Source organism: Rhinoderma darwinii, chromosome 4 (assembly GCF_050947455.1).
Source record: "Rhinoderma darwinii isolate aRhiDar2 chromosome 4, aRhiDar2.hap1, whole genome shotgun sequence".
NCBI classification, from domain to species: Eukaryota; Metazoa; Chordata; class Amphibia; order Anura; family Rhinodermatidae; genus Rhinoderma; species Rhinoderma darwinii.
This window is the reverse complement of record NC_134690.1, coordinates 347,865,569-347,889,534: the sequence shown is the minus strand read 5'-3', so window position 1 is coordinate 347,889,534 and position 23,966 is coordinate 347,865,569. Positions and strand designations below refer to the sequence as shown.

The 23,966-nt window shown below is 40.2% G+C and overlaps 1 protein-coding gene across 2 annotated transcripts in view; it reads left to right on the top strand.

Annotated features, from left to right (window-relative positions):
• The window catches only part of NPHP1 (nephrocystin 1), a 66,806-nt gene extending 43,097 nt beyond the window's left edge, over positions 1 to 23,709 (top strand). Inside the window, exons 16-21 of one of the 2 annotated variants that reach the window (XM_075864474.1) lie at positions 1,537 to 1,613; positions 2,126 to 2,222; positions 2,718 to 2,830; positions 3,699 to 3,772; positions 21,155 to 21,199; positions 22,473 to 23,709. In XM_075864474.1, coding sequence (XP_075720589.1) covers positions 1,537 to 1,613; positions 2,126 to 2,222; positions 2,718 to 2,830; positions 3,699 to 3,772; positions 21,155 to 21,199; positions 22,473 to 22,751 — 685 coding nt within the window. In that variant the 3' untranslated portion in view covers positions 22,752 to 23,709. The remainder of the gene's footprint in view (positions 1 to 1,536; positions 1,614 to 2,125; positions 2,223 to 2,717; positions 2,831 to 3,698; positions 3,773 to 21,154; positions 21,200 to 22,472) is intronic. The other variant, XM_075864476.1, reaches the window with a different exon arrangement.
• The last annotated feature ends 257 nt before the right edge of the window (positions 23,710 to 23,966 follow it).

The following is a 23,966-nucleotide window of genomic DNA, read 5'->3' as shown; positions in this document are numbered from 1 at the left end:
TGTAAAATATTGAGCATCCACTCTTACACCTCCCATATATAAGGGGGTGGCTGCCTAGTATTACAATTGCATACAGTTAGGTGTTCTAAAGGTGCCAGTCACACGGTTACGTGTAGTGGACCATGATGGCTAGCAGGTTATTGGTCACGCCCTCCTGTACCTATCAAGAATTTATTACATTTGCTGTGGATATGTCATAAATACTTGAGCCGGGAATATCCCTTTAACACAAAGAATTTGTAAACTTTCTCTATTTACATATGGTTTTAATTCTTACAAAAATGGAAAATCACCAGAAAAGTCACTGATAAGTCTCTTTCTGTCATACTGTTAAAATTCTGTTTATTTGCTCTCACATGTCCCCACAGTTCCCCGATTCGACCCCTTTCTCTGTCGTTTCCATTAACATTAACTCTCCCAAACTACTTTTCACTGCAGTTTAGTTATGATGTGAAACATCCCACATTCTTGTATTGCTGCATAATTTGGTCAATTTGACATCCAGGAGTCTGGTTGAGTAGGGGGACGACCCTTTTGGGAACTGAAATGGCAGCCATATTAGATGTTACACTAGTTTCCTTAAAACCCACATAACTGGACAGAAGAGGTCAAATTCAGAACTTGTATCTACTGGTGTCTTTTTTCATTTTGTGGAGAAAATGCTCTCCAATATTATTAGATATACATATTATGTTATTTGAAATAAATATTACCGTCTTAATGGGTAACTAAACGTTCAACAAACTTCTGACATGTCATAGTGACATATCAGAAGTTTTGATCGGTGGGGGTCTGAGCACTGAGACCCCCACTGGTCGCTAAAGCAAAGCGGCAGATGCGCTCGTGTGAGCGCTGAGCCGCTTAGTTTCTGTTCTGCTTTTTTCAGAAAGCCGATGTAGCGTTGTAGGGACTCATAGACTTTCTATTGAGTCCGTTCATCAACTTTACTGTAATTATTGAAAGTGGCCAGGGACATAAAGCAATGAGGAAACGTGCAATTCATATCTGAAGGTGGTGATTCACAAATTTATGACTAATCCTAACATGGCTCATAATCCTGTCAAATTATTTTATTTGATTGTAAAGTACAATATACAAACTAGAAAAATTCTAAGTAGCTCATTGCTCGGAAGCCAAGTGCAAACCCTCTCCATTTCTGACTACTCATTTATTACTGGTGACGCAAAGTTAATGTGCCTTCAGTATATACTATATCGTACTCTAGCCATTATATTTTATGAGTGTTTAACAACCCATTAACTGACATGGAATGTGCTGGAGATTAGAGGAGTATGATCATAAAATAAAGACTTTTACATATAAACAGAATATTCAGTGTAACATTCACAGTGAACCTTTGCAAAAGCAATTGGACCATTGTGATGCCACCATGTCCTTACTTGACTGGAGTCTCATGATGCGACAATCCTGGAAACTTTCTGTCTGCTTTCTCTAGTTCTTAGCACCTGTTATTTTGCGGGAGATGACGTGTTATTTTTAACAGGAGTTTATTATTCTTTCTTGATTTCTGTTTAGGACATATGAACTGACCTTAAATGGTGGCACTCCATATGAGCGAGGAGTAGAAGTTGATCCATCTATTTCAAGACGAGGTCTGCACTGACAAAATTACCAGAATTTCTTATTCTATCAGTTAGATAAAATAAAGAAATAAATAATTAATAGGGAACAAACATAAATATGACATATTTCTGCAAAATTGCAGACAACTGTTAGGCTGTGTTCACAACTGCGTTGTGGTTTCGGTTTATTACGGAAAAACATGATGCAGTGCCGGATCCGTTGTACGTTGCATACCACTGGCGCCAGACTTATAATGGGTTCCATCGTGGTGTTTGTAGGTTTGACGGTAAGTATAGCGATGTATGCATCTATAATTTTCCCATCAAACCTGACGGAGTCTGCTACGTAGGCTCAAAACGGGTCTGCCGGAACAGCTCTTTTTTCTTGCTCATAGAGTGTCGTTCTATAACTTTTATATTGTCAAATAGGCCATATGTGCAGAGGTTATACTTTTCCACGAATTTAGCAAATAAACAGTAATGGCGCACTGTATTCATTTCTTAAAATCAACACAACGTGTAATTTATATTGTATTTCGTAGCAACCAGTGGCATCTTCCATCAAATAATAACACAAAGAAAACAACCCCGGCTTCTCGTGAAAATTAGGTCACTGAATAGAAGAAGAGAAATGTTAAAGTAAGTGCATAACACCTTGGGAGGAAATTGGGTAGAGATAGCAATGTGGTTACTGAGACCGCATTGCTTGTTTACATATAGTGCGCCCACGACTCGTATCATGTCCGTACAGACATCCACTAAGATCTGTCCTCAGGGGACAAATGATTGAACAACACATAGACCTCATATTTCACACTCATTTAACGTTCATATAATATTAATAAATACAATTATTAATATGTCTGCGAGTGCTGGTCCATAAGCCAAATTCAAGCACATGCAGTATTTGTTAAAATTAAATACCCCCTTAAATTAGCCTTGATTCTTGATTCATAATCTGGAAACATACTGATTGTTCCAGAAGTGAAATAAAAATTTTCAGATTTTATTTTTTAATTGTGAAAGGAAAGATAGTGAATAGAAATAAGAAATACTACAGACTCCTAAAGTATGTCATAACATTTTAAAATAATAATTTCCTTAAACGTGATCTATATTGTATGTTTATTGCAGCCTGCTTCCAGAGACATTGGTTGGCAACATGTGCCATATTCCTTTGTTGGTATTCTACCGTCAAATCCTCGGTGATGTGCTTCTAAAAGAAAGAACAAGTATACAGAGCACAGGTACAAATCAGGTTTTTTTTTTTGCCCTTATCTGTCTTTTTTATATTAGCATGCTGCCGCTGCACCTACACACCTGGAATAGGACAATTCGGTCCTTATTAACCTAATACACGTTTTTATATTTAAGGGACATTTTTGTGTGGTTAAAGGTGTTTTCCCCCAAAAAAATTCTGAAAAGTACCTATATGTGAATGCCACCTGTAGTAGTTATTTTTAATTATTGTATCCAGTTCTTGTATATCACCTTTTGTTTTGATGTTATTAGGGTTCGCTATAGGCGGAATTATTATATATCGGACTACAGTTTCCATAATTCCTCTTTCCTCTCACAGACATTGCCTCTATTAACAGCTGCCTACATGGGGTAGAGGCAGCACATCCCCATATACATTAGATGGTTGACCTGATAGAAGTCAATTTTATGCAAGTACCCTTATGTTTTTATTTTGGTGCTAACATCCAGGAACGTCTAAGGAATAATCATTCCAGGCATTCAAATTTAGCATTTCGCCTGTGTAGGACATCTAATTTCCTGTATATTCTGTATATTCTGTACAACATAACCGTGTATTTTATGTCTGGTAAGTCCGGTCTTGTGTTGTCATTGCCAGATGTTATTTCTTAGTGTTTGTGGTCTTAGTTCTTGTTATCCCTTTTTTTAACGTTTGTTAGCACCCATACAATTGAGAACATATGTTTGTTGATATAATCGGGGGAAACAAGACAACTGGTTCTAACATTTATAATGTTGCTCATTGTATGTAATTGGCAGATCATTTCCTATTTGGGGCTTTGATAAATAATTGTTGGATTTATTTCCAACACGCCTCCTGATTCATTATCAAAGTGTGTTTTTTTTTTATTTCAGATTTGATTTGCAATCCTGTGTTAGCAACATTTCCCAGGCTCATGAAGCAACCTGATGTCATGGATGCTTTAAGGGTCAGTGAGTAATAATTTAATCATAACGCAACATTTCCGTTTTATGATCAGTCAACCGTAGAGCAGTATCATACTGCTAGGTGCTTTTTTTTATTTTTTAAGTGAAGTAATAATTTTTACTATCAGAATCTTATCCTTTTTATTTAACTTTTTTATTTAAGGTGCTCTTCTTGTACCAGAATACATGTCTTGACGTAAAATGTTTTTACATTGGGTTTTGCATTTTTTTCTTCGAGAGGGTTGTTCCAATTCCACAGTTATTCCTTTTGTGTGCATGTTTTGTGATTGCCACTTTCGATCCTCTGTTCTTTGATGCCTACATACAGTATATTTATTACCATATGTGACATACGGTTTAGTTATTAATATTATTATTGGTATACTAAAGGCTATGTACACCTTTGAAATCGTTTGTTTTTCAAATAAAAATGTCTATCAGTGGGATTGGTGCAACTTTCTAAATACTTTTTATTAATAATAATTTTTACTTTTTGAGATACAGCTGCTTTGTATCCTGTATACAGGGCAGTAGTATCTAGCGCTGAAACCTGTATCTGTCAGGTGAGCGGCACTGTTACCGATCGCATCTAAGTTCATAAGTTAGATGTGATCGATGACTGGTGGATCCTGTGAGTCAGAGACACACGCTGGACCCGCTGACACAGAACCTGTCAGTCCCGCTGACATGACAGATTCAGGTCTCAGCGCTAGATACAGCTGCTCTGTGTACAAGATACAAAGCAGCTGTATCTCAAAAAGTAAAATTCTTTTTTGCTAAAAAGTATTTAGAAAGTTGCACCAAGTACACTGATTATTTTTTTTGATGGACATATCCTGGTGTCCACTTGTCCTTTAAATGGGTATTATGGTATCAGTGAATAAAGATTATTCTTTGTATAATGAAAAGTTACAGTCGTCCAATACATTTTCTGTATCGATTCCTTACAGTTTTCCAAATTGCTGTAGCAGTCATTCAATAGGAACCTTTATTGTTTAGTTTCAGTGTATACAAATCAGCCATCGGTCACGTGCTGCTCACACAGGTGGATGGCTTGTTATAAGACACATCTCTGATAACTGTACTGTAGCTGTGATCAGGTCTGCACTTGTGTGTCTATCACATTATTTTTATTCCTTGAAAGTAAATATTGAAGTTCCTATTGACTGACAGCTAGCAGAGATGTTGAAAACCACGAGGATTTGATATAAAAAGTATATTGAAAAATTGCATGCTTTTTTATTACACAATAAATAACATTAAATGATAAAACTGTAATATCATGATAAAAGTATGAAAGTTGGTCATCTGACCTCTGGGACTCCCACCGTTACCAAGAGCAAAATACTTTTTTTTTTTTACTCTTATGACCTGTCTGGGACCCCAAATGCTACAAAGAATGAGGGGCACAAAGTATCTGTTTTTGGCTGGAGAGTTGGTCTTGCATGTACAGTCTCTCATCATAGAAATGAATGGGACCACAGGAAGGCTGGGTTCACACGACCATGTTACGTCCGTAATAAACGGAACGTATTTCGGCCGGAAGACCCGGACCGAACACAGTGCAGGGAGCCGGGCTCCTAGCATCATAGTGATGTACGATGCTAGGAGTCCCTGCCTCGCTGCAGGACAACTGTCCCGTACTGTAATCATGATTACAGTACGGGACAGTAGTTCCACGCAGAGGCAGGGACTCCTAGCGTCGTACATCACTATGATGCTAGGAGCCCGGCCCCCTGCAGTGTGTTCGGTCCGGGTCTTCCGGCCGAAATACGTTCCGTAAATTACGGACGTAACATGGTCGTGTGAACCCAGCCTAAGTGTTCAGTGGTTTCCAATAGCCCCATACATTTCTGTTGAGGCTGGCTGCACATGCATCACCAACTCTGGGTGAGAACGGCCACCTGGGCTCCCTCTCTCTCGGTTGCTGTGGGGATCCCAGGCAGGTCATTAAAAGTGTAAAAGAAAAAAAGCCCTTTGCACATTACAATTTTTTTTATAACCCATTAGCAATAACCGATTCCCAAAATTGTTACAACTAGAGATGAGTGATTTATTGTCATCTGATTTGCTGTTTCACAGATTCACAAGTGCATAGAATACAATGAGTAAATTAATTTGCCTTCTATCCACTTATTGCTGCAATTTTTACTTGCGGTCACTACCAATGCCTGTTCTGCGATCACTATTATATTAAGTTCATTGAAGGAAGTTCTGCCAAAACCTAACCAGCATCCCAAATGTTCAGTTAGTTTAGGTGAATCTATAAAAATCTTAGAATATTCTTACATTTTGGGAAATACGTTATATTTTTTTTATTATTTTTCTTATTTCCTTTTACATGACATTCGAAAGTTCCATAGCTTATTATAAGAAACTAATGTCAATATATTATCAATTAGTGATTGTTTCCTTTTAAATTGCACTGTCCAATATCAAATAGTAACAAATATGCGCTTGCACATAATGACCTTAAAGGGGTTGTCCAGCCCTAAAAACTGATGGCCTATCCTCAGGATAGGTCATCAATATCTTATCGGTCGGGGTCCAAATTCCGACACCACTGACGATCAGCTGTTTTGAAGGGTCCGACTCCCAACACCCTCGCCAATCAGCTGTTTTGAAGGGGCAGCAGGGGAAAGGCCATAAATTTAGTAGGTCTGGACAACCCCATTTAAGGGTTTTACCATCTTCGTAAGTGATGGCATATTGGTAGAATCACTTACTGTGTGTTGTCCGTCATTACTCAGGGCTAACATTGCAACATCCAAAAATATTCAGCAACAGAAAATTTCATGAAGTTAATGGTATTCACCTTGAAATAGGTGATCTTAGAGGAAAAACTTCTGCATAGTTAATGTATGCTGATGGGAAGGAGTAGGTAGCATGATTATGAAAGGTCTGTCATAGATTCAGTCCACCCTGGAAGACCGATCTGCAGCTAAGATTCTAATATTTATTGCATCATGGAATTAGAAGCTCTTGCAGGACTTGTTTTTGGAGACTTGATGTATTCATAAAGCGACATTCACTATAATTAAGTTGTATATTGTCAGTCCGTGTGGCTACAGCGGGTGCAGAAGTTAGAGTCACACCCAAAGGCCACATAAGAATATAGAAGTTCGATAAATGGTAAGTAATCGTTGGGAGGCCCTAACAGATTTTGTATCAGTGACTAGAAGCCGCAAGTTACGTCTTTGTATCACTGGAAAAGGTATCCACTAGTAAAATAAGACATAATTTTTTTTTCAATATACGGTATGTTAAAAAGCAAAAAAAGTATTACATTTCTCTAAGTGTGTCAAAAATAATTTTCTGTTTTTCTAATTCATTATATCCCAGATAAATGTTTTTTTTTTTTTTCTTTTTATTCACTGTATGCTAAATAAATGGGTATAGCTAGGTGTGGGTAACAGTTGGCACTTTTATTATTTCTGTCAGTTCACCAATAGTCAGTAACAGTATGCTCCTGGATCAGTTCACCAAGTCATATTTCTGTCCCTTAATGCAGCCTGGATACCCTTATCGCTCTCAAAAGAGCATCCTGGAGCCGCTACCTAGCCCTATTCAGTCCCTGCAGTCATTTAGATCTAATCACACACAACCTCTCCAACATGTTTCACTTTATATTTAGAGCTCATCAGGGAGAGTAAGGCTGTCTAGTTTAACATTCTTATGCAGGTATTAGCAGTGGCCACGTGTGCTTGGAGATGCTGAGCCTATAAAACCTAAGGACCTCTCTCAGAGGTGATGTCACCGGAGCATGCAGCCAATCAGCAAAGTGGCTTGTCCCCTGCTAATCAGCTGACCAGTCTCCCATCTCCTGTATTTGTTTTTAATACATTGTCATGGGGACCTATTGCACGTCCCCCGGGCAGTGGATCATATTGGAGCTCGATGTGTCAATTTATTCCTATACCTTGACTATTACCATATATAGCTACTTGGCGGTCAGACTGAACAAGTCATTGTGGGTTCTTGTTCTAGCCTTATTCTTGTTAAGGAGTTTTCCGATGACAGAAAATGTTTCTAGATGGTTAGGAAATGTAAAATGGAGACACTTACTAATATACTTTCACTTTCGAAACTGCAAGGATGTCCAGATTTCCCTGTCCTGGGATGTGGTCCCGGAAGTCAAGCTTCTCCCCTTAGCAGTGGCGTCCCGACACAGTCTCAGGATGAAGGGAGTCCCCCCCCACCTCTGTGTGTCAGTGATGTCATGAAGGGGCTGGCTGCCTGGCTCAGTTCATTAAATAACAGCCTCTTTGTTGTCACAGCTAATACACAGTAGCTTTATGTCCAGTCTGCAATTGTTCCTTTTGCTCCTGCTCCTCTTATTATCTGTTAGCCCCCCCCCCCTTTGACCGTTAGCATGGAGTTATCTGTTTTCAGTGTGAGCCGTCTTTATTATTATTGCTGTGTACGGCTCATTCTGATAACTCTGTGCCGACAAGGTGGGAAGGGAGCTAAGCAAGCATTTCAGTGGCTTGCTTAGGTGAACCTATCCGCCAGAAGACACGGCAACAAGTTACAATACAAAATGTATTACTTGCCATCAGTCATGCTTTAAGTCCGACCCTCTTGTTCTTTTTCTACTAACCGGAGGGAAACTAATAACAGAACAGATTCCATAGTTTCCTATAAGTCAGATTTGGGCCCAGTGGCATCACTTTTGCTGCGGGAAATCTTCTTGAGCCAGACTGAGAAACGTGTTCCAGACTGAGAAATTCTAGCTATGGACACAAGACAAAGTGCACAACGTTTCCATCGTCTGTGACCAGCTTAGGCAACAAAATACTGGGTAGATACAACTGTTATACATGTGTGCATCATAATAAGTTATCATGGGTCCAATAGCAGAATTTGGATGAGTCTATAAAATGGTAAAGCTACACTTATTGTGTGTGATTCAATATGCACATAAAGGTAAGTTGCCATTTCTTGGCCATTTTTCCTTGGAGCAGTGTACGGGGTTAATAGAAGCCTGTACTTAATAGTCTATGTGTCTGCTATCTGCCGCTTCGTTTTAGTGATCGGTGGGGGTCTCAGTGCTCAGACACCACCAATCAAAACTTCTGACATTTCACTATGACATGTCAAAAGTTTTTTAAAAGTTTAGTTAAACTTTCACAGAAAGAGCTATTATAAATCCCCATGACAGTTGTTACTTCCCATGAGTCATCATTTTAGTAAATAATATAGGTTGATTAAAGCATAGATCAAGTTAAACACATTATTTGTGAACTAACAATTGTTCCATATCTTGTCATAATCAATGTCTCCAATGCACCCTGATGTGCCAAGATGAAGTGATTTATAAGTATTGCCTTCATACTGACAAAGCATAGCGCACAAAGTTATAATTCAGGTTTCATTGCAAATTTCAGCAGAATTCTACAATTTCTTTGTTAGTTTATCACTGATACAATCATTGATCAGTCACTTTGTGCTGACATACCAGTTTAAGTCTCCTTTGTTATAGTGATGTTGATGACCTCCATTTTTTTAATTGAAAAAATAAATAAATCTGGTTGTCGTAGTCCTGCCTATGTTAGTAAATGGAGGAGTAAGGCCCCTGCCTGCATACTCTACCGAAATGCTGCAGATTTTCCATGCAGACTTTCTGTCAAGGAACCCCATGAACGGAATCTAAACTGATACAAATGGAAACCATAGATTTCCGTTTGCGTCACTATTGATTTCAATGGTGACGGATCTGGTGCAAATGGTGTCCGTTTATCACCGTTGTGTAAGGGTTCCGTCATTTTGACGGAATGAATAACACAGTCAACTAAGGTATTGATTCCGTCAAAACGACAGAACACTTACACAACGGTGGCAAATGGAAATCATTGAAATCAATTTGTTTCAGTTTTGATTCATGGGTTCCCCTGACTGAAAGCTCAGATGGAACCCAGTCCCGACACATGAACGGAGTCCCGACGCAGATGTGAATGAAGCCTTAACAGGATATGTCCTCAGAATACTTTCTGGCAATCTGCATTTGATAGGAGCTCAGGGTTTATGCTGGTCTCCAAAATAAGATCTCAAGTCAGAGAAAAAGTCGGGCATCCTTGAAGTAATTTGAGTGTGCCCCTTTCTTTATTGCAGTAAAATGCAAGTAAAAAGTGTAATATAGCATACAAAACTCTGGTGCTATTACTGCCACCTGAATCATATTATTGCTATGGTTAACTTAATGGTAGAGGGGAAGTTATTCAAAATTATAGTGATCAGCGGGGTCACATTTATCAAGTGACTTTAGTTTGTCAGTTTGAGGTCAAGCAAGCTGGATCTCAGCTCAATGTCAGCTGAGTATTGAACAAAATAAGATCTGTCCAGGTTGGTCACTCAATGGCCAAATGTACAAGAATGTAATTTGCAAATCCACAACAGCTAGGAGCTGATTATTATTATTTTTTCTACATTGCATCTTGTTTTTTATGAATTATCCACTTTTTCTCTACCCATATTATTATTCCAACCTTAGATATTTATGGCATATCCACGGGACCTCTGTTCTAGTGCTCAGTAGTACCACACTTTATTAACCGTAGACAGTTTTCTCTTTTTCAGAGAGGCCAGTAGTTCAATGTGATAGATATTGTTAATGCGGGCAAACTATTGAACAGCGGATGGGGGATCCGAGGGCTTCCAAAGAGAAGGTATGCAAGCCTTGGAGGCATTGTGTAAAGTGTGCAATAGGGAACGCCGGTAGTTTTGTAGGGGGATATCTCTATTATGGAGAAGGAAGAGCCCGGGACCAGATAAGATTCTGCGTACTTCACGCCAGAAGAGAGTGAGAAGACTGCAATATATGCAGAAAATAGGCAGTATAGTGCCTTTCTCTGAGCCACAACTGTAGCATAATGTTGAGGAGTAACGGAAAATGTGTAGCACTGTCGAAACTCTGTACCACCAGGTCTACAGGTTTTAATTGATTTCCTGATGGTTTCCAAGGTATTTTATTAAGCGGGACCATGGTGAAAGTCTATTACATTGCGACTAATCTCTTCTGTGAGGCATTTCTACACCAGTCCGCCACCCCAGCCAGGTGCTTTGTAAACTGGTATCGGTAAGGATCTGGGAAGGCTACTCCTCCTTAGTTTTTACACATACCCAAAATTTAGCGGACAATACGTGGAGAACTAGGATACCAAACAAAACTTGTCCACAGGCTATGCAAGGAGCGGAAGAAGGATTGCGGGATGTATATCGGGAGAGCCTGGACTAGGTATAGGAGACGAGGCAGGACTTTAATTGTAAAAATATTACAGCGTCTGAACCCTAAAAACGGTCCACTGCGCCAGGAGGCTAAAGCTTTATGTACTTTTTTTTAGGATAGAGGCAAAGTCGAGGTCAAATCCTGGCTCAAATCAGTAGGGATCATAATGCCCAGGAATTTAATTGTGGTGTCAGCCCATATGAAAAATTACCACGCATTGTTGTGAGAAGATGAGTAAAAAGATTAATCGACAGGTCTTCATATTTTTGCATATTAATCTTAACCCCTTCCCGACATCTGTATATGTATGGAACAAACAAAATATGGGAGCTGCACTATAGCATATACCATAAAAAATGGTGGGTGCTATCCTCAGAGGAATCTTGACAAAAAACCTCAAGCAAGCATTAGACCACAACCCAAAAGAAGAGGCAGCACTCCAGTAATATAGAAAAATTAAAAAATGTATTCACCCAACATACAGGCTGCCTGTATGTTGGGTGAATAAATTTTTGGGGTTTTCTATATTACTGTAGTGCTGCCTCTTCCTTTGGGTTGTGGTCTGATGCCGCATATATATATGGCGCTGTCGGGCTTCCCGCAAAGCGCAGTACTATTACGTCACGGTGAGCCCGCACCATCACCGCCAGGTGCCAGCTGTATGTTACAGCTGGCACCCTGATGTAACGGCCAGGACCGGAGCTACCCTCCAATCCGGCCGATTAACCCCTCAGATGCTGCGATCTGCAGCATGTGAGGGGTTATTAGCCACCAGCACCCCAGCAACGTGATCGCTGATTTGCCGGTGGCTGCAATGGCAAATGGAGGCCTAATACTGGCCTTCCGTTCTGCCAGTAACGGAAGCCTCCTATGCCCCACTCCGAGGCGGGGCCTAAGAGGCTTCCGGTACCATCGGCAATATGGCGCCGGCTCAGCTACCGGCTCAGAAGCTGAGCTGGCGTCATCAGCAGTGGGTTCCTGCTGTATATTACAGCGGACACCCCGCTGTAATGGCAGGAACCGGTGCTAGCTCCTATTCCTGCCATTAACGCCTTAAGATGCAACGATCCAAAGTGATTGCTGCATCTTAGTGGTTTGTAGCAAATCACCAGCACTGCCATGCGATGGCAAGGCTGCTGACTGCTACTATGGCAACAGGAGGCCTAACAATGGCCCCCTGTCTGCCATTACGGAAGCCGATTAGGCCCCGACCGGAGGCGGAGCCTGATCGGCTTGCTGTCAGTGAACAACTGACAGTTCTAATACATTGAACTACATAGGTAGTGCAATATGTTAGAACATCAATCAAACAGTTCGACCTTCAAGTCCCCTAATAGGACTAAAGAAAAGTGTAAAAAAAAGTGTAAAAATAAAAGTTTCAAGTAATAAAATAAAACACAATTGCCCTTTTTCCCTTATCAAGTCATTTATTATTCAAAAAATAAAATAAAACCATACATATTTGGTATCACCACGTCCGTAACAACCTGAACTATAAAAATATTATGTTATTTGTCCCACAAAGTGAAATTGGCGTAAAAAAACCCTAAAAAATACTGCCAGAATTGCTGTTTTTTTGGTCACTTTGTCTTCCAAACATTGAAGTAAAAAGTGATCAAAAAGTCGCATGTATCCAAAAATGGTACCTATATAAACTATAGCTCGTCTCGCAAAAAACAAGCCTTCCTACAGCTCCGTCGATAAAATTTTTTAAAAGTTATTGCACTTACAACATTTATCAAGGCCCTAAAATTAGGGAACCAGGAAGGGGACGGCCCAAACGAGGGAGCCCGTATTATACCAGGACAAAACCTCCCAGCAAAATTCCCCAAACTGCAAAGGTGCGGAGTGTGGACCAAAAGGGGATAAGAAAGGACACCATTTATCAGTGCGACACTGGCCTGTGCAGAAAGGATTGCTTCACGGCGTAACAAATATTTATGGATTATTTTATTGTTTACCCCATTATTATGCCACCTAACTATGCCCCTGATGTACTACGCACAGCTTACATGTACCCTCACATTATAAACTGAAATACCAGTAATACTTATACAAAACTACTACCAATCAAAATCCACGCTCCAAAGCCAAATGGCGCTCCCTCCCTTCTGAGCCCTACAGTGTGCCCAAACAGCAGTTTACTTCCACATATATGGCATCGCTATACCCGGGAGAACCCTTTTAACAATTTTTGGGATGTGTGTCTCCAGTGGCACAAGCTGGGCACAACATATTTGCCACTGAAATGGCATATCTAGGGAAAAATTTATAATTTTACTTTGCACCATCTGCAGCGCAATAATTTATGGAAAAGACCTGTGGGTTGAAAATGCTCACTACACCCCTTAATAAATGCCTTGAGAGGTGTAGTTTCCAAAATGGGGTCACTTCTCAGGGGTTTCTTTTATTATTTCACATCAGAGCCTCTGCAATTTTGAACCAATACTGTGTAAGTTGCCAAATTAGGCCTCAACTTCGCATGGTACTCTTTCACTCCTGAGCACTGTCGATAGCCCAGGCAAAATATTAGGGCCACATGTATGGTGTTTCTAAAACCGGGAAACACAACATAATAATTAGGGAGCTGTCTGGTTATGGTGGCACAAGCTAGGCACTACATATTGGCATATCTATGGAAAAAAAATCCCATTTTCACTCTGCAACATAAAGTGCACACTAATTTCTGCAAAACACCTGCGGAGCTAACATGCTCACTACACCCCTAGGTGAATACCCTGAGGGTGTAGTTTCCAAAATGGGGTCACTTCTGGGGGTTTCTACTGTTTTGGTCCCACAGGGGCTTTGCAAATGCTACATAGCGACCAGAAACTAATCCAGCAAAATCTGTACTCTATAAACCAAATGGCAGTCCTTCCAATTCTGAGCCCTGCCGTGTGCCCAAACAGCAGTTTATGACCACATATGGGGAATTGCCGTATTCAGGAAAAATTGCTTTACAAACGTTGTGGTTCTTTTTTTACTTTATTTGTTGAGAAAATGAAAACGTTTGAGCTAAAGCTACGACTTATTGAAGAAAAAGGTTTTGTTTTTTTTTCACTGCCCAATTCTAATAAAATCTATGAAACATGCTCACTACACCCATAGATGAATTCTTCAAGGGGTGTAGTTCAGTGAATGGAGTTACTTTTGGGTGGTTTCCACTATTCTGGTACCTTAGGGGCTTTGCAAAAGCGACATGGTGCCAAGAAATCAATCCAGCAAGACTCCACCAAAAGCCAAATGGTGCTCTTTCTCTTCTGATCCCTGCCGTGTGCCCAAACAGCAGTTTCTGACCACATATGGGGTATTTCTGTACTCCAGAGACTTTGCTTTACAAATGTTTGGGTTCTTTTTTTGTTTAATTTGCTGGGAAAATGAAAAATTTTGAGCTAAAGCAACGTCTTATTGAAGAAAAAGGATTGTTTTTATTTTCATTGCCCAATTCTAATAAAATCTATGAAACCCCTGTGGGGTCAAAATGCTCAATACAACCGTAGATTAATTCCTCAAGGGGTGTAGATTCCTAAATGGAGTAACTTTTTGGGCGTTTTCTCTGTTTTGGTCCTTCAGGGGCTTTGCAAATGCGACATTGCCTCCGCAAACCATTCCTGCTAAATTTGAGCTCCAAAAGCCAAATGGCTCTCTTTCTTTTCTAAGCCCTGCCGTGTGTCCAAACAGCTGTTTATGACCACATGTGGGGTATTGTTTTACTCGGGATAAATTGCTTTACAAATATTGTTGTGCTTTTTCTCCTTTACTCCTTGTGGAAATGAGAAAACATTAGCTAAGCCTACATTTTCTTTGAAAGAACGTAGATTTTCGATTTCACTGCCTACATCCTATAATTTCTGCAAAAAAGCTGTGGGGTCAAAATGCTCACTATACCCCTAGATAATTTCCTCAAGGGGTGTCGTTTCAAAAATGAGGTCACTTGTGGGAGGTTTCCACTGTTTTGTTCCCTCAGGGGCTTTGCAAATGCGACCTGGCCTCTGCAAACCATTACTGCTAAATTTGAGCTCCAAAAGCCAAATGGCGCTCTTTCTCTTCTAAGCCCTGCCGTGTGTCCAAATAGCCATTTAGGACCACATGTGGGGTACTGTTATAATCAGGAGAAATTGCTTTACAAATGTGGTTGTGCTTTTTGTCTTTTAGTCCTTGTGGAAATAAGAAAAAATTAGCTAAACCTACATTTTCTTTGAAAGAATGTAGATTTTAATTTTCACTGCCTACTTCCAATAATTTCTGCAATAAACCTGTCAGGTCAAAATGCTCACTATACCCCTAGATAATTTTCTTGAGGTGACTAGTTTACCAAATGGGGTAAATTTTGGGGGATTTCCACTGTTTTTGCACCGCAAGTACCCTTCAAACCTGACATGGTGCCTAAAATATTTTCTAATAAAAAGGATGCCCAAAATCCTCTAGGTGCTCCTTTGCTTCTGAGGCCGGTGCTTCTGTCTATTACCAAACTAGGACCACATGTGGGATCTTTCTAAAAACTGCAGAATCTCCGCAATTAATATGCTGTTTTGAATACTTTGAGGGGTGAAGTTTTTCAAATGGGGTGACTTATTGGGGGTTTCTAATATATAAGGCCCTCAAAGCCACTTCACAACTGAAGTGGCCCCTGTAAAAATAGCCTTTTGAAATTTTCTTGAAAATGTGAGAAATTGCTGCTAAAATTCTAAGCCTTGTAACGTCCTAGAAAAATAAAACGATATTCAAAAAACGATAAGTAGACATATGGGGGATGTTAATTAGCAACAATTTTGTGTGTTATAACTGCCGGTCTTACGAGCAGATACATTTAAATTTAGAAAAAAACTAATTTTTGCAATTCGCAAAATGTTGGTGTTTTTCACAATTAATTACTGAATGTATCGAGCAAATTTTGCCAGTAACAAAGTCCAATGTGTCACGAGAAAACACTCTCAGAATCACTTGGATAGGTAAAAGCATTCCGAAGTTATTACCACATAAAGTGAAACATGTCAGATGTGAAAATTGAGGCTCTGTCAGGAAGGTCAAAAGTGGCCAAAGCGGGAAGGTGTTAAAGTTAGCCAGAGTCCCGTAACATTCAAATTCTGCTAATAAATTTAGGACTTAGGAAAAATACTAAAATAAGTGCATATGCTGCTATTTTTTGTTGTTGCAAAAGGCCCGTCTGTAAGCCTGTGATATCTAGGTTGTTTCAGAAGAAGGGGTCGAAGTAACAGGACAAATTAGGGAGATAAGGGGCAGCCCTGTTAAAGAGGCTCTGTCACCAGATTATAAATGCCCTATCTCCTACATAATCTGATCGGCGCTGTAATGTAGATAAGAGCAGTGGTTTTTATTTTGAAAAACGATCATTTTTGAGCAAGTTATGAGAAATTTTAGATTAGTTTCTTAAAGACCAACTGGGCGTGTTTTTACTTTTGACCAAGTGGGTGTTGTAAAGAAGTGTATGATGCTGACCAATCAGTGACCAATCAGCGTTATACACTTCTCATTGTTCCAGCCCAGCTTCTTTCACTGCACAATCACACTGTGCTGTGGATCATGCTGGGCTGGAACAATAAGAAGTGTATGACGCTGATTGGTCACTGATTGGTCAGCCTCATACACTTCTTTACAACACCCACTTGGTCAAAAGTAAAAACACGCCCAGTTGGTCTTTAAGAAACTAATCTAAAATTTCTCATAACTTGCTCAAAAATGATCGTTTTTCAAAATAAAAACCACTGCTCTTATCTACATTACAGCGCCGATCAGATTATGTAGGAGATAGGGCACTTATAATCTGGTGACAGAGCCTCTTTAAGTGTTAAGCTGGCCATACACTTTAGATAGTCGTTGGCCAAACGCTTGTTTAGCCAAAAGCTATAACTCCCGACCCCATACACATCCACTCTCGGCTCAGCTAAGCATGCATGTGTTAGGACTCATTCAGACGAGCGTGATTCTCATCCGTGTGCTGTGCGTTGAAACAACGCACAGGACACGGCCCCATTGATTTCAATGGGGCTATTCACTCATGCGTGAGTTTTCAAGCAGCGAGTGTCCGTTGCGTGAAACTCACTTCATGTCCTATATTGGTGCGTTTTCATGCGCCTAGTCGCCCATTGAAGTCAATGGGTGCGTGAAAACCACGGACAGCACACGGACGCACATCCGTGTGCTGTCCGTATTTCACGCATCAATTACACTGAAAAAAACAAAAAAAGAAGTGTTTGCAAATGCATGAAAACACATGTCACACGCAAAGCACACCGATGCAAAAACGCAACGCACACGGCAAATAATGTCTTGTGGACGACCTACGTCAGGAGGGCAGGTTCCTAGGGCCCTATGGACCCTGTTTAGCTAAATTTCATTAGTGGGTATTACTGCCAAGGAGAAAGTAGAAGAGGACTATCACTTCTAGGTGAGTGCTTCTGGCACTCCCCATATGCAGACATTATTGCACTTAGTCCAATTTTCATTGTTAGGGTATGTTCACACGACCTATTTTCAGACGTAATTCGGACATTTTACGCCTCAAATTACGCCTGAAAAGACGGCTCCATTACGCCTGCAAACATCTGCCCATTGCTTGCAATGGGTATTACGATGTTCTGTTCAGACGAGGTGTAATTTTACGCGTCGCTGTCAAAAGACGGCACGTAAAAAGACGCCTGCATCAAAGAAGTGCATGTCACTTCTTTGGACGTTTTTGGAGCCGGTTTTCATTGACTCCATTGAAAAACAGCTCCAATTACGTCCGTAATGGACGCCGCGAAAAACGCGAGTACTTGAAAAAACGTCTGACATTCAGGAGCTGTTTTCGCCTGAAAACAGCTCCGTAATTTCAGACGTATTTTGCGTTTGCGTGTGAACATACCCTTAAGGTAAAAAATGGTGGTATTGGGCATGGGTTCATAGAGGTCTGCCTACTGATCACTTCATTAACACAGGAATCAAGTGAGGAGGAACATGATTCCAGAGTGTGAATCCGTGTGCCCAATTCGACCACTTCACCCTGCATCTCCACCAGGTCATGTCAGTGCAGGGCCTCCAGCCTTGCCATCATAGATTCAAAGTATGATAGATAAAAGAAAAAAGGACACGGCGCCAGAAGAGGTTTGTTTTTCCAGGGAAACAAAATATGTGCTTCCTTTTCCAAATTGCAAATACTGGCAGGTAAATGCAAAGAGGTAAATGCAAAGAGGTGCAAGCTGCTGCCGATCCCCAAACGCAAACACCTAAAGGAGTTGCCTTGATGAAAATTGTAAAGAAAATAAAATAAAAAAGAGGGATACTGTAGGCGCTGCTTGGTTGATAAAAGTTGGTTTATTGCATAAAGCAAGGTAAACAGATTGCTACGCGTTTCAACGCCGGACTGCCTGAGGAAGACGCCAGTCCGGCGTTGAAACGCGTAGCAATCTGTTTACCTTGCTTTATGCAATAAACCAACTTTTATCAACCAAGCAGTGCCTACAGTATCCCTCTTTTTTATTTTATTTTCTTTACAATTCTAGATTCAAAGTAGGCCCTGTCAGGGATATCTCCCATGACTATAATTTATTGGTACAATTATGGGGTAGATGGGACTTATTGATTAACGTTTATCATTATTTTAGGGGAATAGAAAAATAAGCAATACCACCTTTTGTTTTTTTGCGTTTTTGTACGGCATTCACCATGCATGCAATTTAAATAACATGTTAACTTTATTGTTTGGGTCGTTAGGATCGCGATGCCATGTATGTATATTTATTGATTTTTTTACACTTCTACAAAATAAAAGCACTTTATGGACAAAATTTATGAAAAGTTGTAAAAACTTTATGTAGCTGTCTTTGATTATTTTTTTAGTTCAATTAGGGGACTTCACAAAGCGATCTTCTGATCGCTGCTAGAATGCTTTGGTATACTTTGTATAAGTTTCAGTGTGAAACTTACAGACAGCACGACCTACTAATCATATAGCCATAGGAGGCCTTGGGGGACTTTGTTAGGCCCCCAAATGACATGGCAACCTATCGATGGCTGGTGATTGTGTACACGGGCTGCCGATGGGAGAAAGAGGGAGCCCCGTGTTCGCTATAGACTGTCTCAACCGGGCTCCCGCACAGAAGCTGTGCTCGCACGATCATCATCACCTAAATGCATGTCGGAATGCGGGGAGGGGACCCTTCCTGTGGCGTACATGTACATGATAATGCAGGACGGGGTTAATGACCAAACTATTTTTCATTTTTTTCATCGTGGCATTCAAAGAGCCATAACTTTGTATATTTCCTTTGATGTTGCTCTGGGGGAGAATACTAAATAAAACCGCAATTTCAACATTGTCCTTTGCGCTTTTTAAATTTACTTGACTTTATTTTAAGGGTCGGTATGAATGCGGCGATACCAAATATGTATAGTTTTTGTTACATTTTTGCACGTTTGCACTAAAATGTTAAAAAATCTTCAATGGATTGTTTTTCTTTTTATGACGGTTTGTGATCCATCCATTCTTTTGTATTCATATAACATAAAAGTGCATGATAGTCTACATACATTACTAAGTATCTGACTATCATTCTTAGGGTATGTTCACACGCAGTGACCAAAAACGGGTGAAAACAGCTTCTGATTTTCAGACATTTTTGTAGCAACTCGCGTTTTTCGCGGCGTATTTTACGGACGTTATTGGAGCTGTTTTTCAATGGAGTCAATGAAAAACTGCTCCAAAAACGTCCCAATTAGTGACATACACTACTTTTTCGCGGGCGTCTTTTTACGTGACGTATTTTGACAGCAACGCGTAAACTTACACCTCGTGGGAACAGAATACCATAAAACCCATCGAAATCAATAGGCAGATGTTTGTAGGCGTAATGGCATAATTCGAGGAGTAAAACGCTTGAATTACGTCTGAAAACACTGCGTGTGAACATACCCTTATTGTGTATCGCCTTATGTGCCTCAGGATATATTATTGAACCAGAAAAAGGGCAGGTCTTCTCTATAGGAACCAAACCAAACAGACTACATTTCTTAAAGAGGCTCTGTCACCAGATTTTGCAACCCCTATCTGCTATTGCAGCAGATCGGCGCTGCAATGTAGATTACAGTAACGTTTTTATTTTTAAAAAACGAGCATTTTTGGCCAAGTTATGACCATTTTTGTATTTATGCAAATGAGGCTTGCAAAAGTCCAACTGGGCGTGTATTATGTGTGTTACATCTGGGCGTGTTTACTTCTTTTACTAGCTGGGCGTTCTGACGAGAAGTATGATCCACTTCTCTTCAGAACGCCCAGCTTCTGGCAGTGCAGACACACAGCGTGTTCTCGAGAGATCACGCTGTGACGTCACTCACTTCCTGCTCCAGGTCCTGCATCGTGTCGGCCACATCGGCACCAGAGGCTACAGTTGATTCTGCAGCAGCATCAGCGTTTGCAGGTAAGTAGCTACATCGACTTACCTGCAAACGCCGATGCTGCTGCAGAATCAACTGTAGCCTCTGGTGCCGATGTGTCCTCGCTCGTCCGACACGATGCAGGACCTGGGGCAGGAAGTGAGTGACGTCACAGCGTGAGGTCTCGAGAACACGCTGTGTCTGCACTGCCAGAAGCTGGGCGTTCTGAAGAGAAGTGGATGATACTTCTCGTCAGAACGCCCAGCTAGTAAAAGAATTAAACACGCCCAGTTGTAACACACATAATACACGCCCAGTTGGACTTTTACTTTAAACACGCCCAATTGGACTTTAGCAAGCCTCATTTGCATAAATACAAAAATGGTCATAACTTGGCCAAAAATGTTAGTTTTTTAAAAATAAAAACGTTACTCTTATCTACATTGCAGCGCCGATCTGCTGCAATAGCAGATAGGGGTTGCAAAATCTGGTGACAGAGCCTCTTTAATGCCACTTATGACATAAAAGCAGTGGCCAGACTACGTAATAATCGTAATAATAGAAACTTGTACAAAACAATTAAGCAGTTACCATTAACCTGAAATTCTCTGGATTGCAGAACATGGGTCTTCCTGGGCACTTCTTATCTATAGTTGTTCAAGCATTACCTCTCACAAATGTATTTATAGGTCTATACTGTATATATGCATGCATAGAACTATATGTACATAAATATACACATGTACAATAGAATACATTTATATATTTATTTCCCTGTAAATTTTAGAGTGGATGGGCAGAAAAAGAAAACTCTTTGAGGAGATCGGAGAAGGTAATATTTAAAGATTTGCGGTATGTTGTCATTGAGCTCTTCGGATGTGTTAGGTTTATGTTTGCATGGACCCTACTGGGGATGCTTAGAACTGCATAGTTGGGTTAGACTCATTGTTATTTAGGAAATAGTGGTGTTTGTGGTAATGGATTGTTATTGTCGTGTTTTGGAGTGTGTACTGTACGTGTCATCTCATTTCAACATATTTTTATTTTATGATAACGTTAAAGTAGTCGCGGAAAACGTACAAAGTTTTCAGTGCACTCATGTATTCCTTCAAAATGTAAAGAATCCTGCCAGCTGTTGCATCATAGTTTAGTGTCACAATTCCTACATCCTCATCTCAAACTTTTTAATATCTTGTTCTTATTTTATGGTAAGGAGAAACCAAAGAAGCAAAATATTCATCCATATGTTCCTTCAAGCCTATTCCAATGCGTACATTTTCTCCTAAATCTCTTTTGAGTTTCATAACATTTCGTATATGTAGAATGAAAAAGTAGCAATTGAATATAAATCTGTAAAGGATCTGCCTGACACAGCTTCTGTGTCGACGCCCGTGGTTACTCACTCTGCACCTGCTCCTAAGTCTGGTCGAGTGACCCCTTCTAACACCAATCAGCCTGGGAGGCTGAGGAGTGGGAGAGCCTATCACAGCCTGGCCAGACGGAGCTAGCTCCCGCCCTCTGTCTATTTATACCTTCACTTCCTGCTCCTCCTTTGCCTGTGATTCTTTCAGTCTGTTTCCTGGCTCTGCTGCTGCTACTTACTACTTGTCTTCTGCTTTATATTGACCCTGGCTTGACTGACTATTCTCCTTCCTGGTTTTACTCGGCTCGTTCACTATTCTCCTGCTCTGCGTTTTGTACCTCGTCCATTCCTGGGTTGACTCGGCTCGTTCACTATTGTTGCTCACGGGGTTGCCGTGGGCAACAGCCCCATTTCCCTTAGCTTCTGTGTACCCTTGTCTGTTTGTCTGTCGTGCACTTAATGAGCGTACGGACCGTCGCCCAGTTGTACGCCGTCGCTTAGGACGGGCCGTTGCAAGTAGGCAGGGACTGAGTGGCGGGTAGATTAGGGCTCACCTGTCTGTCTCCCTACCCCGCCATTACAAAATCAATGAAGGCCGAAGTCCATTAGGGAGCCCATACACCCAGTGTGCCGCGCATCCAAGATCCGCGCTGCAAAACCACATGGGGTTTTATAGCAAATTTCCATGGTTTTCTAAAGCATTTCCATGTGCTTACTCTACATCTTTTATCTTTTTCTATAGAGAGATGTGGAATTCATGAAGAATACATTCATCCAAGTGTACCATGATACTGCATACCCTCTTTTAGAATCAACATTCCTTCAGACACCTAGATGGGCAGAGGACGAGACAGAAGCTACACGCTGGAAAGCAATTGCTGATTTTCTAAAACAAAACCGGGAGAAAGAAGGAGCCATTCATTTCCTGCTGTCACCTGATAGTCTTCACAAGCCGTTTGATACATCGGAGATAACATATGATTTTCTTGAAGCAGCAAGGACATCTCTTGTCACATTGTAACTTCACTTAAAGAGTATCCTGTAATGCAAAAAACACATGATTATCTGGGGGCATCCTCATATAGTTGTAAATAGTGTCATGCAGTCATTTTTATTTCAAATTGTGCCAGATACCTTCATAGTACATATGGGCAGAAAGTATGCTCTGCAGGGAAACTAATTTGAGTCTGGATTCTGTTGTTAGGTCGCTAGTCCCTCCTTTTCTTCTTTCGAATAATTGATCGTACCTTACTATATAGCTCCGGAGAAATACTGCCCATCTGCCTTAAGCGAATGCTGGACCATTCTAGTTCATATACAGTGTGCTCTTTCATATTACACAAGTATGCTGTGACATTTTTCTATAAAAGATGTTAGGCAGGTATGCTAAGACATTTTCAAATAAAAAATAGTGCCCCCTGATTGTCAAGTTTTTTACATGTTGATAAGTGTTTTTTTTTCAGAATTTTGCATATGCATTTTATTATTATTATTCACTGAAATAAGACCCAATATTATATGATCCTTTTTTTATACAACAGATTATTTTATTATAAAATGTTTTTGGTTTTATCTTGTATTTGTAAAGAGTTGAACATTATAATTAGTTTTCTTTTTTAATATAAATACAATTCTTAATACCTGACTAACTTATTCATGTCCTTTTATATACAGTATTTAGCAGAATACTTTAATAAAGTCCTATGATTGCACAGTAAACAGCTTCCAAGGATCAAGGGAAATCAATTTGATCAAAAGTATCATATTGTTGGTGTTCAGCTATATAGAAGGTAAAGTTGCTTATTTCATGTTTTAAACCTGCCCCCACACAATAAAAAAATAAAACTTATGTATTTAACGTGTACAACAGAAGTCTCATACACAAGCAAAACGACCTAATAGAAATGTATCATGTATGTAATTTTAGTTTAATTATATGTAAGTATGTAGAAGAGAAATAAAACCTTTTGTTCATTTTTTTTATTGATAAAAACGTCCCTCGGTGGCCATACTGGAGATAAATACTTCCTTCCTGTTGTTTCTGTATAGAAAGTACAGCAGGGTGTGTGTGCTTTATAGCAGCTGAACTGAATGAGAGAGAAATGTCATAGATTATTACAGTTTATGATGGAGTACAGCTCCTCTCCCAGAGACCAGGGAGTGGCTGCATATAGAGCCTTATCTGTACTGTGTATTAGGGATGCACGATGCATCAAAACTTCAATACTGTTTCGAT